Below are 17898 nucleotides of genomic sequence, written 5' to 3'. Positions count from 1 at the left end.
AGGACCTAAGGGCCACCGTAGAAAATGGCTCTCTTGTTGCTCCTGTAAGGCCTCAAGGCAGCCACAGATTTAAATATGAAGATATTGGCCCCCATTTTAGAACCTGTCTAGCATGAGCAGGGAGGGAGTGAGAAGGAAGAGGATTCTTCAGTAATGGCTTATTTTTAAGGTACAGTATTTACCTTTCAGAACTTCATTTTCAGCATTTAGTAAATACCAGTATTTATTTGGGTGGGGCATGTGTAACCAACAGAGCAGTTGCAAACATGTCCGGTCTATGTACTTTCTGTTTCCCGTTCTGTGCTGCGAAAACAGAAATCGGCATAATTCTAGTTCACAAGCACGTGAAACAATATGCATATTGCAAGTTTGCTTTTATAAAGCGAATAGAAGTCCAAAAATGTGGTGCATGGGCCTGTTGTGAAATTGCCCAGTTTAGGGCATTCCATTAAGACCCTCATTCCTCTCTGGTTCTTGCCTCTTAAAACAGGGATCACCAAGGTGGCGCCCTCCAGCTGTTGTTGGACTCCAGCTCCCATCAGCCCCAAGCGGCATAGCCAGTGGCCAAGGATGGGAGTTGCAGTCCAAGAGCACATGGAGGGGGCCCCCATTGGTTATCTGAGTTCCAGAACAGCCTTTCTCAACTATGGGTCCCCAGATGTTGTTGGACTACAACTCCCATCATCCCTGACTACCGGACCTGCTAGCTAGGGATGATGGGAGTTATAGTTCAAAAACACCTGGGAACCCAAGAGTAAGAAAGGCTGCTCTAAGAACATAACTTTTTCTTCCCCCAATCCTTCTGCCATCATTTCTCCTGTCCAGTTAATAAACTCATTTTTGCCGCTCCATGTAAGTCAAGGGATTTTGAGCCTAAGTATTATTTGCCCATGCACCTTTTTTTTGGTACCCACAAAACTGCAGGTACAAAAGCAGCTCTACGTTAATCCATTTTTTATATGGTTGAGCTATAGCAATATTTAGCTAGCCTCTTTACATCACCGAATGCTTCTTGTCATAACAAAATATGAAGGAGTCAGTGTTACATTTAGACAATATAATATAAATGTAGTTTACAATACTGTATCCAGTTTGACTTTAGCACTTTTAATGAAAACTGTGAGCAACTAGAAGTAATGGCTTCTACTCATAGATTACCTGAAATGCATACCGGAGTCTAAATAAAAGAACAATTGTATGTAGAAGGCCTTGGCCTGTGGTTAAGTACGAGCATTTTTTCACATTGGGCAGTGTTTCCCATAACCTACAGATAACCTTTCCACGTGTTTAAGTGAAGTTAGATTTCCATTTCTCTTGCAGCCGAGTGGCATTCAAAACAAACTTCACAATCTTTAGGACAAGTAATATCTGAGCAACGCATCTTCTATTCTCCCATTGCAATTGATGAAAATGTGCCCCTAATGGATGCCTGACTTCAAATGGAAGCCTTCAGTTAAGCCAGTCTGGTCAATATTACATCTTTGTAAATGCTAAGGAATGCAAGTCTCCTTGCCTTGTAATATCTTTTCAATAGACTGCCCTGTGTGACCCAAGTTTCGTGGTCCAGGTGTGGCTTCTGTAGACAACACCATTTCAAGCTCATGGAGGTACACTCACTTTTTGTGTATGGACTTAGCAATTTCTCTGCAAGACTGACCTCAAGCAAAGAAGAAGAAGAAGAAGTTGCAAGAAGTTCTATTGCAATAGAAGCTAGCTGTATAGAGAACTGATGAGCCTGAGCGGTTTTGCAAGATGTTAAAAACTTCTTGTTTTTTAAAAGGAATAAATGTGCATGCAGTGATTTGCAAACTAAAAAGTAGATACAGAGGGGAAAGCACAACTAGTGTGTCCTTCGGTAGGATTGTCAGCCGTGGTGGTGGTGAGGAGCTCTCAAGCTGCAGAAGAAAGTAACTGCAGCGAGTCTGGATTGTTGTATATATATATTTTTGTATGCATCTTGAGCTTCTTCCAATGGACAAACATGTCCTGTTAGCTGTATCTGGCTACCTGATTCGAGGGGTGGCAGGTCTGGTGAAAGCTGCACTTTACACATGGTTTAGAGTGACATGAGCAAGCAGGACAGGGCTGCAGCGAGATAAGCCCATGTCCCCTCTCATCTCATGGGCCAGGAGTAGTTTGAAAGCTTTTGCTTAGCCCATGGTTTGCCATTTCATTTGGACTGCCATGAGCTCTTGTTAGTTTCAAACAAGGCAAATTCAAACCATAGTTAACTGCAGCGGGCTTGTTTAAACTTAACATAGTCATGACGAGCCACAGGAACAGATGGCACAGTAAACTCTGGTTAGTCAGAAGCAGAAGCTTTCAGTCTGCCAGCTATGCCTGAAGAGGAGGGGAAAGGGTTTGAGCCTGTGACTCACACACATGCTAAACCATGGTTCAGTGTAGCAAGCAAAGGTAGCCTTTGTATCTTTGTGCAGATTTCTGTCTGCCTTGACTAGCCAGGACGTTGAATGCTACCTGCCAGCCTTGCAGGTGATGCAAGATGCAGTTACATGAATGTTGTGTGCCTGCTCACAAGTGCCTCAACTCTTCAGGAATCATAAAATCAGAATTGTAGAGTTGTAGTCCAATCCTCTGCACTGCAGGAATCACAGCTAAATCAGTAAAACAAGGCAAGATCAATAGGGCAAGGTGTTGTGTTTCTTAAAGGCCAACACTTAAGCATTTTCATGGTGCCATCTTCTTTGAACCAACCAACAGAAAATAGAGAATACCAGCAGCACTAGTTGACCATCTTTGTTTCATATTAGAGAAGAGAGCTCTTTGAGAAGCCCTGCTCTTAAATGGAACGTAATTGCCGCAGGCAAGTGGTTGCTGGCAGCTATAACCCCAACAGTTTTTACATGAACTATTAGCAGGACAGCACTTGAGACTCAAATATTATCTTGGAAAGAGCAGGTCAGAATAACCACATGGCTGTTCCCAGAGGTAGCCGATGTTTCCTTGAATGTATGTCTCACTAGTGGCCCTGCAACCTCTTCGGCGGTGGTTTGGTGAATTTACCAACGCCAAACCAAATCAACTTCCAGGACTTCTTTCACTACTTGCATGCAGAAACTGTGGGCTGCATTCTTCTCTCACAAAGGAATCAACGGTGCTGCACAAGCCCTTCTTAGCAGCAATCCTCCTGAAATTTGCGTGGTGCAATGGATGCCGGGGGGAGGGCAAGCTGGGAGAAGACCTTTGATGAGAGCAGGTGGGCTCAAAGTTAAAGCCAGGACTATTGTTGATTTGGTGCACGTATTGAGAGAACAGCCCTAGAGAAGGCAAATGATGTTAATCCAACTCTCCACTCATCAGTCCTTGTAATCTCTAATCCAACTCTCCCCACCTACCACTTCCCCCAGAAGCTCTGTGAAAGAAATAAGGTGAAGTCCATTGAGACTCCTGCCTGCAGGATCAGACCCCAGCCATGCCCCGCCGTATGCAGTGCAAACACTTCCCAGAATCCCCCAAGGGGCTAAGTCCTGAGAAGGCGTTTAGCCTCTTCTACCATCTCACAGGCTCTGCCTGTTTGCTTCTCTGGTGGCAAAGTTCGGACACAGACAACATAAATCTACAGAATCTTTCCATCCCAGTGCAAATTCTGAGGGCGCACGTACACACTCTTTAAGGACCCCCAAAGGCTGCATATGTTATTCTAACTGTAGCTTGCTTAGTGAGCTGAAAAGATTGCCGAATAAAGCGGGAGTCATGTGACAGGCCAACCGTTGAGCATGTTGTCGCTCCAAAGCTCGACAAAGTTGTTTGCTCATCCTTTATGGTTGCTTCAAAAAAGCAACCCACCCACCCTGAAACAAATGCTTTAGTGAAGCAGCTGTAAGTTTACGCGTTAGTAGTATCAGGATGGGACTTGAAAGCATCAACGTGCGATGCATTTTGTTATCTTGACACTGGTTTGGGGGGTGGGGCTTAGCTCTGGATAAACGATGTGGGCAAGCTATAAGCTGTGATTCCTAGGCAAACAAAGTTAAGGGTTGAGGTTCCCAAGTCTGTGTGGGCTGGGATTGTTTGTCGTTGTCCTTTGTCATTGTCCTTTGATTCTTGGAAGAAAGAACTCAAGGCACAAGATGCCTCCCTAAAACACAAAATATGACGGGGGTGGGGAGAGAGAGATTCTGTTTTTAAATTCCCCTTAGGAATGTTCTGATAGACAACAAGAGAACTACTTAGGCCTTTCACTGCAATATTACTAACATATGCAAAGTCTGTGGCTTTTGCTTTGAAAGAAGGTATTATTTGCATCCAGTTCGAAGCATGTCTGCGACTAGTTTCCCCCAGTGAGCTTTCCAGGGCTTCACCAGGCTGTTCATGTTCACGAGAAGTTTGTTAGTCCGTATGTCTTCCTGTCCTGCTATCAGATAGTCTACACCTGGTTTGGAAGAAGAACAGCAAGGTGTTAGAAAAAGAGTAAACTCTAAATCCACCAGCAGATTTCACATTAATAAAAAAAAACCAACCAAAATGACCTCCCTCTGCTGCGAAGAGTACTAAGCACACAGGATCATATTCCTGCTTTGAGAAATGATGCTAGCACAGAGATAATTTCTCCTTGAAGGCTGCTCGGTAACTTCACAATAAAGGCAAAAGGGTAGTCAGTGCATCCCTACTGCAAGCAATATATTTGCCTGATTGTCAGCTAGGTAGAGGATCTTTGACAATAATAACAGATGCCCCACCAACACAGCCTGGACATGGTGGCTGGGCTGGCTAGTGCCAGAATCACTTAGTATGGGGTATGTGACTCTCATTTGGCCCTGAAAAGTAGTAATAACCCATTCTCCCCCATTTCTTCCACTATAACCCACAACAGCAGAGACCTCTTCAAATGAATTGGAGAACCAGTCTTATTTACCCTCATCAAAGAGGAGCCCATCACCATCTGCAAAACTTAATAAACATAATGGCCAAAACATTTCATGATGTAACTAGTTATAAGAAAGAGTCTTAATTATATTAAGGAAAACGATGCCATGGCTCCCAAGTCTTTACAGGTTTCAAAAATAATATGAGGAAAACTTACGTGATATTTTCACACTGCATTTACACGGTAGGTTGACTTGAGATTAATGGGGCATAATCCCACTACAGGCCTTAATTCACTTACCAATGTAAGGGTGCTCATGCATCATTAACACAGCTTCGTGAGTGGTCATTGAAATTACCTAAATTTCAAGCTAAAATGCAATTGTACTGTTTGTGTTTCTTACATTTAATGTCCCCTGCCAGAAACCCTGGAGAGCCACTGCCAAGCCGTGTCAACAATATTGAGCTAAATGGACCAAAGGACTGCCTTCTCTAGTAATATATTGCCCAGTTAAAACGATGCCAACTGATGGCTTTCCCAATCAGACTTTACATTTAGGGAGCAGGGGAAAGGTGGCAGTTTCTTTTTCAAGGTGCTATATCTCTGTTGGTGACAAAGGCAGTTGTTGTTATTATTTTTACTTAAAAATAAACCCACACTGCAATTGCACTGCACCACACCATAAATGAAGTTTTTATGATTATACTCTAATGCCATGAGATTAGATATGGACTTCCTGTCACCAGCTAGGGAAGAACATGCCGTACAATGGCACAGAGATGGTTGGGCAGGGAGCCAGACTGCTGCGCACAGCAGAAACGCCTGATGAATGCAGTGCCAGACGGGACTAGCAGGGGCGAGTGTGGATTATTTCCTTGTCTTTTCCCAAAGACGCCCTTCCCCTTGCTCAAAACAAAACAAAAAGGGACAGGAAGGGACACTCTGTGGACATTCAGGAAGAAAGGGAATGCAAATATAGTAAAAACTGGACTTGCAAATTATTTTCTGTTCCGCTGCTTGTATGCATGTGCATTAAATTAGCCCACATGTCAATAATAATAATAATAATAATAATAATAATTAATAATAATAAATTTATACCCCACCCATCTGGCTGAGTTTCCCCAGCCACTCTGGGTGGCTCCCAATCGAGTGTTAAAAACAATACAGCATTAAATATTAAAAACTTCCCTAAACAGGGTTGCCTTCAGATGTCTTTTAAAAATAGGATAGCTGCTTATTTCCTTGACATCTGCTGGGAGGGCGTTCCACAGGGCGGGCATTGAATAGCAGGTGACATCTGAACTGCAGAATTTGTGCAAACAGATCAGGATGAAAGCTCAATAAACTGGTTGTCTGGAAATAGGGTGGAGAAATAGGTCAATTTCAGTTTCTCTCACTTTCTTGTTTTTCCAACCTTGAGTTTATTCTCTACATTTCTGTATCATCATTTCAGTTTGGATTTCTCCTAAGTGAAGATTTTAATGGGAGGGAGAGGAATATGATCACTGTCTACTCCATAGGTGTATAAAGGAAGAGCCTTTGTAAACCATGCTGTGGTCCTTAGATGAATGGTGGTGTATAAATTTAATAAATAAAATAAATAAATTGGTAGGATATGGAAGTTGACCACTCTACTGTTAGGCTGGATACCAACCATTTTAAAGAGGCTTCCCTTCATTACTTTTGTCCCACGTCAACTCAGATCTAACTGGTCCACAGGTTTTTAAATGGTACAAAACCCTGAAACTTCCTCCTTGCCATAAATGAAAACAGGGTACGTTTATACACCCTAAGCAGCAAGACCTCTTTCAAATTGTTGTCAGTTCTTTTAAGAAAGCTATTGTTCGTCTCCAGCCTCAGTTTATGGGGCAGAAAGAAAATGGGAAATCGAAACAGTGGTGGTATTCTAGGCGTTTGCTGGGAAAGTCTTCTCGTGTTAATCATGGTGAGTGATTAGGTTATAAACCCTACATTTTAGACAAAACACTTCCTTTCAGTCAGTGTGGATGTGTGTTTAATTTAGTCACAATAAAAAAGCACAATATAATTTATCAAGGGATGGGGGCAAGACTGCTGCGACCTTCAGAAGTACGTATTTGCTCATCCTAATCTGATGAAGCCCAGAAGTAAACTACTTCCTTCTCTAATTACTTGGACTTTAAATGGAAGAAACAATCCAAAGCATGTTCCCAGGCTCTCGTTTAAAGGACAATAGGACCTATGTGGCATCAAATTACAAAGCACAGTGGTGAAACTGGAAGGAATAATGCAAGAGACTCTGGCACTAAGGGCCAAAACAAACGAGGCACCCATCATGTATTTAGTAATTCTGTGACTGGCTTCTGAAAAGTAAATTACAGGCGTAGAACCACGCCTGATATGGAGCAGAACCCTGGCATGTGGCATAGGAGAGCTTTAACTCTTTGCCCCCACTGCAGTCCCCACACCAGCTATTTGCATAGAGGGAAAAAGCTCCCACTTATTCCAATGGGAGCTTTCCCTTCAATGCAAATTGCAGGTCTTCAATGATGGTTATGTCACAGAACCAACCACCTGAAGCAAATAATACATTGTCTGGATATGGTCCCTTCTTTTTACCATTATCTCACACTGACCTAACCTGGAACAGGTGGGAACTCTGTGGTGACAGGGCAACCCACACAAGATCAGTAAAGTGTTTTGGGGCATGGAGCACTGAGGGTGGGTTGGCACTACCATGCCCATTTTCTGGGGAAAAGAAAGAACATCGAGGAACTGTGATTGCTGCCTTATAATGCCTCAGACCATTGCTCCATCTAACTCATAACTGCCAACACTGACTAGCAGCAGCTCTCCAGGGTTTCAGGCTGGAGATAATTCCTGCCCTACATGGACATGCCAGGGATAAATACAGAATATTTACCAGGATTAAGAATCGGGCATGTGCACCCTCTGTTGGTCCAAGACTCAGGATAGATGCTTCTGTTACTCCTCGTGATTTTCACTCTTCCCGATTTCAGAACCTTCTTGACCTTCACAATGACTTCTGCATGGGTTCCTTTGTCATGAGCAGAGAGGATCTTTGCTTTTATTACTGCCAAAGAGCACAAAAGGAAACACAATTTTACACACTGGGCAATTTATTTTGCTGTGTCGGTTGGCAGAACCTGAAGGCGTGGCTATAGCACATCTTAGTTAATACACGAATGCATTAGCAGAGTGCCTTTGGAGATCTGTCATAGAATTTGGATAGTTTACCTTAGGGAGAAACCACATTATAGCGGGTGGCGCTGTGGGTTAAACCACAGAGCCTAGGGCTTGCCTAGGTTGGCGGTTCGAATCCCCGCGATGGGGTGAGCTCCAGTTGCTCGGTCCCTGCTCCTGCCAACCTAGCAGTTCAAAAGCACCTCAAAGTGCAAGTAGATAAATAGGTACTGCTCCAGCGGGAAGGTAAACTGCATTTCCGTGCACTGCTCCGGTATGCCAGAAGCGGCTTAGTCATGCTGGCCACATGACCCGGAAGCTGTACGCCGGCTCCCTCGGCCACTAAAGCGAGATGAGCACTGCAACCCCAGAGTCGGCCACGACTGGACCTAATCGTCAGGGGTCCCTTTACCCTTACCTTTACCACCCTGTATCAAATGATCACAGGGCAGTTTACAACATAAAACACAAATGCCAACCCATAACATAATATCTAGATAAAGTTATAGAAATTCAATCTCATACAGGCAACGCACATCTTATGCGAGGGTTTCATTCCAGTGGTCCAAGCATGAACACAATGATGTGTGAAGCCAGGAACAGAACCACCCCTACCCAGCAAGGCAGAGGGCTGCTTGCCCCTTTTGGAAGGAGGCAGAAGGGCTGTGGCAGGGTCCTAGAACCCTCCCACCTCCTTTCCAGCTCTGGGAAGTAGGCACAGAGGGTCTGGCAGTATCCCAGAACCTCAGTACCACCTTCACAAAGCCAGGTAAGCCTCTGAACGCAGCTTTGGCTAGGTGGGAGGAAAATAAATAGAAAGTGAGTTTACTCGGCTTTCCATAAGAGCCAATTCCTAGGGGCTGAGGTCCCTTTGCCCCCCAAAAAAATATTTGAGGGGGCTGCCCCCTGAAAAATGATGGGCAGTGCCATTCAAATGGTGTGTGGGTGCGCGTGCGTCTTGTGATTGATTATGCAGAGCAGGGCCTACCTGGCCTCCTCCAATATTTTATTTAAGTTGGCACTCTCCCGCTCTCCATTTATTTATGCAATTGTGTAAGTAAAATACGTGTAAGATGCACATCATCTATAATTGTTATTTTTATGGGGGCATTAAATATCCGAGTTTCCTTTGTGCAGACGTTAGGCTTTTCTGCTACAGACTCTGGAGTTTTGAAAGATGAAGAGCAGCAGGAAAGAGGTTCTGGGGCTTCATTTGGTTCCCACTATTTAAATGGGAGAAGGTATTTTACTCACTTACCGTAAGCATATTTCATCTGGCAGAAATTGGTGACGCTTCCTAGTATCCTTTCTTTGCAGACACACTTTTCTAGCCAGGGAATCGCAGGCCAGTGTTGAAGGAGGAGGGTCACATTAAGAAAGTGGGGTTGGGTGAGTTTGGCAAAGAGAGAAATCAAGTTATTTTCATGTACACATGCACATATGCTTTCAAATATCGGAATGTTTTGCTGCTATTGTTTATTATTTTATTATCTATTTATTAAATTTCTATACCACCCTTTAAGTAAGGATCACAGGGCCGTTTAGAATATAAAAGGACAAAAATACATACTACACACACAGTTTAAAAGGCCATGACAGAGGCCCATCACATAGGGCCACCAAAGCAGTTTCTGTGCCAAAACCAGGCCTAAACCCCGATTGAAATGGATCCAGAAAAGAAGGTGAGTATGTCTTATTAAAATACATTTTAAAGAGAAATCACTTATTTGCAAATATGATGCTTAAATGGCAAAAGTGAAACACCACCCTATCTAGCCAAGCTTTCTAAGTAGGAAGCAAAACACTCTGCATGGAAATTATCACACAATTAATAGGTAAAGGTAAAGGTACCCCTGCCCGTACGGGCCAGTCTTGACAGACTCTAGGGTTGTGCGCTCATCTCACTCTATAGGCCGGGAGCCAGCGCTGTCCGCAGACACTTCCGGGTCACGTGGCCAGCGTGACAAGCTGCATCTGGCGAGCCAGCGCAGCACACGGAACACCGTTTACCTTCCCGCTGGCAAGCGGTCCCTATTTATCTACTTGCACCCGGGGGTGCTTTCGAAATGCTAGGTTGGCAGGCGCTGGGACCGAACGACGGGAGCTCACCCCGCCACAGGGATTTGAACCGCTGACCTGACGATCGGCAAGTCCTAGGCGCTGAGGTTTTACCCATAGCGCCACCCGCGTCCCTACACAATTAATATATATGCTAAATAAAAAGCAAGTCAGAGATCAGACTCAAGTACCCTTCAGTCACTACAGACAATTACTTATGACAAATACTCTGTAAATCTAAAACGCTCCACTAAAATGTAAAAATAATAACTGGCGTCTGTCGTGCAATGATATAAATCCATACCTGGATGTCTTAGTGCAGAAAACCCTTGTTCGTGGTCATTCCACTGCCACTCATCTTCAGTCTCATTGGCTGGTGTTTGAATAAGGTCAGGGATTCTTCCACCAATGGGAATATTGAAAAAAGCCTGGTTGTCGTAACTGGGAAGAAGAGGACAACAGAACAAATGGAAATGGCACTTAGATCATGGGATGTGATATTTAGTCATAAGGTAGCCTCTGCTTCATTCACTTACTACTCAGTGACAGAGAGGTAATGCTAGCTCCAGAGTTTTGATAAGCAAAGTGAAGCAAGGAACATTTCTAAGAACCGATCGTTAGTGATTTCTGTGCAGAAAGATGCATTGATATTTTCTGTATCCTTCAAATAGGCAACAATATCCTAATCCAGAGCTAGGACTGAACCAGCCTAGGGATTCTGCACATTATCAGTTTGTGATAAGGAGTTTGCTTACTTGCTGAGGCATTCTCCAGTGTGCTTGTCACAGTCTCTGGCACAGTCACAAGGCTGGCAGCCATTCTCTCCAAATCCCCAATAGCCCAAGAGGCACCGGTCGCATTTGGGGCCTGCAACGCCTGGTTTGCAGAAGCAGAATCCTGTCTTTGGGTGGCATCTCCAGCTCTGGTTGAACGTCGTGTTCACTGAGCCCATGAGGTGGCAGGAGCAAGCTGAATGAGAAAGTGCAGTGTGGAATGGAGAGGATTAGCCGACAGTCACCTGCAGGCACAGAATCTCCTCAAGGGCTTTACTGTATGTCAGATGCATAAACACAACATTCTCGGAATAGACTGCTTGCCCTTTAATTTCTTTTGAATCACCGATTTATAACCAAGAGACATTAGACCCAGGCCTTATTCTTAAGCTTTGCAGAGTTCTTTCTCAAACCCTACCAGCTTTTAATGATGGAATGAAAAAACAAATTGTGAGGGTTGATGTTGGTGGACCCATATTTAAGGCTGGCAAGCAATCTGGACCCCCTCAAGTCAGTTTCAGCCAAGGTAAAAGAAAATACGATTAAGCTTCCTCAGGACTGGTATTTATATCCATCACAACTTTGTAGGATGTTAGAGTCTGGAGAGGGTGCAAGGGCCCCTGGTTTCTTCTTGCATATGTGGTAGTCCTATCCCAAAGCTACTTTGTTTTGGCAGTAAGTGTTCCAAGAAACGGAATGCATAACTAATCGGAAACTTTCATCTGACCTTGCTCTTCTTTTTCTTTTTGATTCTCGATCTGTAACAGTGTTAAGTAAAAACCTAGCTCCAGGTTGCAATCCTGGCCACCGCCTGCATCGGTGGACCATGCATAAGCTAGCCCCATTATGCCCCTTCCCCATTACACCCCCTTTTTCAGCCACTTCTGGGTCCGTGGAAATGAGCGTGCACATGCTCAAGCATCAATCGGACACATGTACAACAGTCACTGCCTGTATATACCTAATTGTGGTGGCTAAATTAATTATCGCCAAACACTGGAGACTTGTTGATGGAATGGTTCGCCCAAATTTGGACTTTGGCATTAATGAAATGTTTGACACATGGACTCCAAGGGTAGAGGAATGAACACACTTCTGACAAGTTTAATGCTGTTTGCTCCAGTTTTCCTACCTATGCTACAACAAAAGAAAATGGCTTTCATCTACCTAGTACACTTAGCCATATGTGGAATGGCACTTCAGGATTATTTGTGTCAAGCCAGTCAGATTGGGTGTGGGTGTCCTTCTTCTTTCTGTATTTCTTGCTCCTACACAATCAATTTTCAAATGATGCATTTTCAGATGATGATGATTTACTACTTATATCCCGCCCATGTGACTAGGCTGCCCCAGCCACTTTGGGTGGCTTCCAACAGAATATAAAAAAAACACAGTGAACCAGAAAGTGACATGCCTTGGCTGGTACCCTGAATGCACTTAAGTGGCTTCAATCCTATTGAAGGTGTTAGTGGAAATTAAGCAAATCCCTGGTTAGCAGAATTGCAACTTGAAGGCCATAATTCACATGGAATGGGAGATCTGTGATTGGATCTCCAGATATTTCTCTCCCTGCCCCCCGTGTGGTTTTCAAGGGGAGAGGACCTTTTGCTCCATTTCTCCATGCTGTTTCCCCCAATGAAGTGTCCGCCTTCCACAGGAAATAACACATGCTCCTGAATCAGTCCTATGTTTAGCCCCTCCCGCCATGAGGTCTAGTAGCAGCTTGGTGGGCATGATTTAGAATGGGAAATGGAATGTGGGAGAGGGTTAAGCCAGGGCCAGCCCAAGACATTTTGCTGACTGAGATAAAAGGCAAGATGTGGTCACTCCCTTTCCATGTACAAAAGCCAGCCTAACTTGCAGCTGGTTCTTACTTCGACATTGACAGTGGGGCAGAGTCCTCCACCACACCAGAGGGCAGCAGGCCGGCCAGGAACGACACCCCTCCGCATTTACCACTCTTCAGTGGCTGCTTCACTTTGTCTAACAGTAGGGCCGGCTCTAAATTAAGCCCCCTGTCCCTCACTAGTGTTGCTCTAATACAGGCATAGGCAAACTCGGTGCTCCAGATATTTTGGGACTACAACTCCCATGATCCCTAGCTAACAGGACCAGTGGTCAGGGATGGTGTGAATTATAGTCCCAAAACATCTGGAGGGCCAAGTTTGCCTATGCCTGCTCTAATAAAAATTGGAGCCCTGTTTCACTGCTAAAACAAAAAAGTCAGGAAATCTGATCATGCATTCCTGTGTCGTCAGTTGTAGACCTTACAGAAACCAAAGCTGTGTGCCCAGCCACTTGCTGACTGGCTGCAAGTAAGGTGAGCCGGCAATGCCCCATCTGCCCTAATGTGCATGTCTGTCCTTCCACCCAGCAAAATACCAAAAGAGTTGAAGAAAGTTCAGGGATGAACAGAGGTGACAGGAAGGGGAAGGCATGTTTATGTGTTTGCTGTTTGGGCTGGTTTATTTCCTTTCAATTCATTTTGCAGGAATGTCTGTGCATCCCTACCAATGAGAACTCTGTGGAGGAGGATTTGGCTAGCACCAGAGCATTCAGACTGTTATACAACACATTTTTCCTCTTACTGGTGATTAAGAGAGAATGTGTTCGATTATTGTGACTAATGCTGAGAGATTCCTTCTGAGCAGAAAGTCCTCTTCGCTTTTCTTCTCAGGAGCCTGAGGGCCTTTTTCAGCTTAACCGAGGGACTTTGCTCTGGATGGAAGAACACTCTTAAAGCAAGCTTTTCACGAAGGGATTAATGGGGTATTTCATTCAGCTTTCCCCCTCGGCCTTTCCTTCTCCAACCCAGTGCCCACGGGAGAGACAATGGCAGTTTCCGTTCCCTCTCTCCCTTCCCCAAAGCATTTCTTCCTTTCTCACAATGGGGCTGAGAACTCCATTGCTCATCCCACAAACATCTGTGCAATCTGCTGTGACAAATTTGTTATTTTCCTCTTTGGTATCCGCAGCATTTTTAAAATTATTTTTATTTTGTAAGCCGGTGGATATTTAACATGGCATTTCTCAGCCAAAATAAGCTGAGGGTATGAGTTACTGGTACATCGCAAACCCTCTGGTCTTTTGCTGAAGGTCAGCAGGACAGGGTGTGGTACAAATCGGAATTGTGAGGTAGGATGAAGGCTGATTAATGCCCAGTTAGTAGGACCAGGAGTAGCTGGTAAGGCTGCGTTGCTCTCCTGTCTCTGAACATGGTGTGGCAAAGCCTCTTACTGAGAGGTGGAAGGGCAGGGCAAAATGAGCTTGGCACAGTGCGGGCATTATGGGGGAGACAACCCAATGTTCCTGCCACTGTGTCTGTGCTGTGCCCACACTGTGCCAAACTTCTGATGCCTTGCCCCTCCACCTCTCACTATGTGGCACTGCCACCTCACCTGTGCAGCTCCATTGGCTGCGACTGAGTAGAATTGTACACAGTCAACACACATAGAAAGGGGGCACAGGATGGCAACCAGGAGCTCTCCCCCCACATACACGTTCAGCACAACTTGTGAAGGAACCTTTGTTTGTACAAACTCGCTATACGTAGGCTCTGCATGCTTGATATGTGACAGAAGAGACTTTTTCCACAGAATGCGCGAACAGGGAGCAGAACTTGTTGGAAAACTGAAAGGAATAATTTGAATCTGACATATTTTTCAAATATTGCCAAACTCAACCTGCTGCCCAGAGTGGCTGGGGAAACTCAGCCAGATGGGCGAGGTATAAATTATAAATTATTATTATTATTATTATTATTATTATTATTATTATTACTACTACTACTACTACTACTACTATGTGAAATTTCAAGTAAGAATTCAAAAATCACATCTCAAATTTTACTTCACAAATCAGGTACTTCAGACTTGTTTGCATCTTGTCTGTTTTGATTTTGGCAGGTGGCAAACTGTGACATATTGGAAGTAATCAAATACAGTTGTACTATGGAAGTCGAATGGAATCCATTCTGGAAATCAGTTCGACTTCCAAAACGTTCGGAAATCAAAGTACAGAAACCGTGGAAGCCCCGTCGGATGTTTGGCTTCCAAAAATAGTTCGCAAACCGGAATACTCACTTCCGGGTTTATGGTGTTCGGGAGCCAAAACATTTGAGAACTAAGCTGTTTGAAAACCAAGGTATGACTGTACTAAATACTAATGCACATGTCAAAGACTTGCATGTCAGTTAAAATCTTGAGCAATCTTTTTTTTTTAAAAAAAAGTCTAAAATGTGGCTCGATAACTGCTTTTGTTTCTGATGTTTTTGATCTGTTTTATATTTGTTTTATGGTTCTCTTTTATAGGCTATCTTGGAAATCTAGATTAATAAAATTACGTTTTTTTTAAAAAAAAACTTGTCTGTCAGCCACCAAATACTATAAAGAACAAACCATCAAATCAAATATTACCAAATAATTTTACTAGACTTGCTGACTATCACATAATGTTAATGATCAAATACTGAAATCAAATCCCACTGGATATCAAATACTGTTTGTGATTTTCCCTGAATATTCAGAAAATATTCAGAGGATATCTGGAAAGCATTGAAGCATCAGTATTCCCAGAAGTGAATGCTGAAGAAAATATTTGCGAGAACATTTGTCTTAGACCTAAGGCAGCCATATTAGATCAAAAGCCATTTGGAAAACTGAGCTTCAGTTTCATTCAAGTTGGCTGCTTTGTAGTTGATTCCTTAGGAAATAATGGTTTTGCTCCCCTTCTGCTCTTTAACTTAAACATTTACCCCACTTTGGTACTCAGGCACAAATCTTTCAACTGCTATGAGGTTTGAAATCTAATCTTGTGGTAGGGTGGCTTTACAAAGCTTACTTTCCCTAAGATTTCTCAAGAGTTAAGAGAAAGGAGCTACAGGAGAAGTCACTGGGTGTCATGCAATATGGTCAGGTACACCAACAGGTTAGCTCGGCAGCTCCTCGTTCCTTGTGCTTTCACGAAAGGTTAAAAGTTGGTGAACAGGGCAGGGAGGGGGACAGAGGCTGAGCCAGCACTAGCATTTCAGAAGAGGCAAACACAAAAGAGCAGAAACAGGAAGTGTTGTGAACAGGGCCATTCAAGCAATACTGGGGCCCTGCGGAAATTACAGCGCAAGAAGCATAAGAGTTCAAAGGAAACCTGGATCAGGTCTACCAAAGTAGCAGCAGAAGACCAGAAGCAAGGCAGTAGGGTGGAGACAGATACAGGAATACTAAAAGAGTAGACTGACATTGTACTTCAAATGACAGATGTGCTTTCTAGCGAATCAAACAGTGGCCCAGCAGCCTGTCTTGCCCTGCACTGAAATTCAGAATTTTCTTCTTTTTTCAGGTGCTGCATGAATCCCAAAGCATTCATCAGTTCGTTTGCAATTCAGTTTTCCAACAAAATAATGTGCATTAAAATGCATATGTTTGGGAAAAGGGTACATAAAATGCATGTGTTTGGGAAATAACATACAAAAATACATCACCTTAGGGGAAATTGTTTGCAGAAAGGTGTGTAATAGTCACACAAAGTGCATACAAAAATGTGTACTTCGGGCCCTGTATACCTGAAGGAGCATCTCCACCCCATTGTTCACATTGGACGCTGAGGTTCAGCTCCAAGGGCCTTCTGGCAGTTCCATCATTGTGAGAAGTGAAGGCACAGGGAACCAGGCAGAGAGCCTTCTTGGTAGTGGCGCCCACCCTGTGGAACACCCTCCCATCAGATGTCAAGGAGATAAAGAACTTCACAACCTTTTGAAGACATCTGAAGGCAGCCTTGTATTGGGAAGTTTTTAATATTTGATGGCTAGTTGTGTTTTTATACTATGTTGGAAACCACCCATAGTGGCTGGGGCAACCCAGTCACATGGGCGGGGAATAAATTATCATCATCATCATCATCATCGTAGAAATTCACATTATAATGCCAATGAACTTTCATGACTTTAAAAGCAACAGCACTTCAGCCTGCTGCAGAAATGTGAAGAAATAAATTTATGATGGAAAGAAAAAGTGAAATCCAAATTGGCAGACCCACCCATCCTCACTTACGTTTGCAAATCTCCGGCGAAGACATGGGTTTCCCTTTGTCTCTGTAAAAACCAGGCTTGCACCTTTGACACCGGTAGCCCTCTGTGTTGTGCTTGCAGTTGTCACAGACACCTCCACTCTGCTTTCCTGATGCCAACCAGACGCTCAGGTCAAAATGGCAGCTCTCAGCATGACTGTGACAGCGACACTCTATCCAGAGCCCAGGGGTGAGGGGGAGAGGGAAAAGAAGAAGGAGCAACATGATTCTTACTCACACTGTGGTACAAGTGAATAGAACTTAAATGTGGGGTTTTCCCTCGCATGGATTTATTTAGTCCTAACATTTTAGTTAAGAGCAAGGAAATGCTGGGAAGATGTGTAAAGAAAATCCAGCGACGTGAGTGGTGTTTTCTGGTCAGCCGCTTTGAGGGTTATTGTTGCTGTTATTTTACAACTAAGGACTATACGAGTTCTATGAAACAAACAAACAAATTATTCCTTTTACATTTCCCTCAATCAGTATGAGTTAAGAAAAGGCAGGATTTGCAGGGGTAGGGAAGAGACTGAGTAATTTAAGTGATAAACCTACCTCTTTTGTGCTGATAACCAAGCACTTATTGTAATCATATTTGCAAAACTGATTCCACATAAAGTTTGTTGCCTTTTATTAGTATATAAGATGTAAAACATGAGAAGAGCTTCACCCACCCCACCCCATTCTGATAAAAGGGATGTAAATATTGTCTCTGGGGCTGCATCTAGCCTGAAGTATCTGTGATGTTCAGTCCTCGTCCCTCAAATACCCCACCCCACTCCACCTCAACTAGTTTAAACCAGAATCTTTTTTTGGAAGAGTGACTTGTACATTAGGCCAATAAAAGTAAAATTGGGCAATGATAGACACATCTCCATCTAGGCCACTAACTGCGCCATAGTTTTAAGGCAAAAGGATCCCTAGAGGTTAGAATTTTGATTATGGAAACCTTAAACCTCTAGAGTTTAACTCTGATTTTAAAAACCTCACTGTAAC

General features: G+C 43.6%; 1 protein-coding gene across 1 annotated transcript in view; it reads right to left on the bottom strand.

Annotated features, from left to right (window-relative positions):
* Window positions 1–2742: 2742 nt before the first annotated feature.
* Window positions 2743–17898, bottom strand: part of LOC128408388 (netrin-4-like) — a 51106-nt gene continuing 35950 nt past the window's right edge. Inside the window, exons 5-10 of the mRNA XM_053378033.1 lie at window positions 16890–17078; window positions 10828–11041; window positions 10377–10513; window positions 9273–9341; window positions 7734–7904; window positions 2743–4393 (exon numbers count right to left, since the gene is read on the bottom strand). Coding sequence (XP_053234008.1) covers window positions 4257–4393; window positions 7734–7904; window positions 9273–9341; window positions 10377–10513; window positions 10828–11041; window positions 16890–17078 — 917 coding nt within the window. The 3' untranslated portion in view covers window positions 2743–4256. The remainder of the gene's footprint in view (window positions 4394–7733; window positions 7905–9272; window positions 9342–10376; window positions 10514–10827; window positions 11042–16889; window positions 17079–17898) is intronic.

This window comes from Podarcis raffonei, chromosome 2, assembly GCF_027172205.1.
Source record: "Podarcis raffonei isolate rPodRaf1 chromosome 2, rPodRaf1.pri, whole genome shotgun sequence".
Taxonomy (NCBI): Eukaryota; Metazoa; Chordata; class Lepidosauria; order Squamata; family Lacertidae; genus Podarcis; species Podarcis raffonei.
Note: the sequence above shows the minus strand (reverse complement) of the source record. Positions and strands in the feature narration are given on the sequence as shown.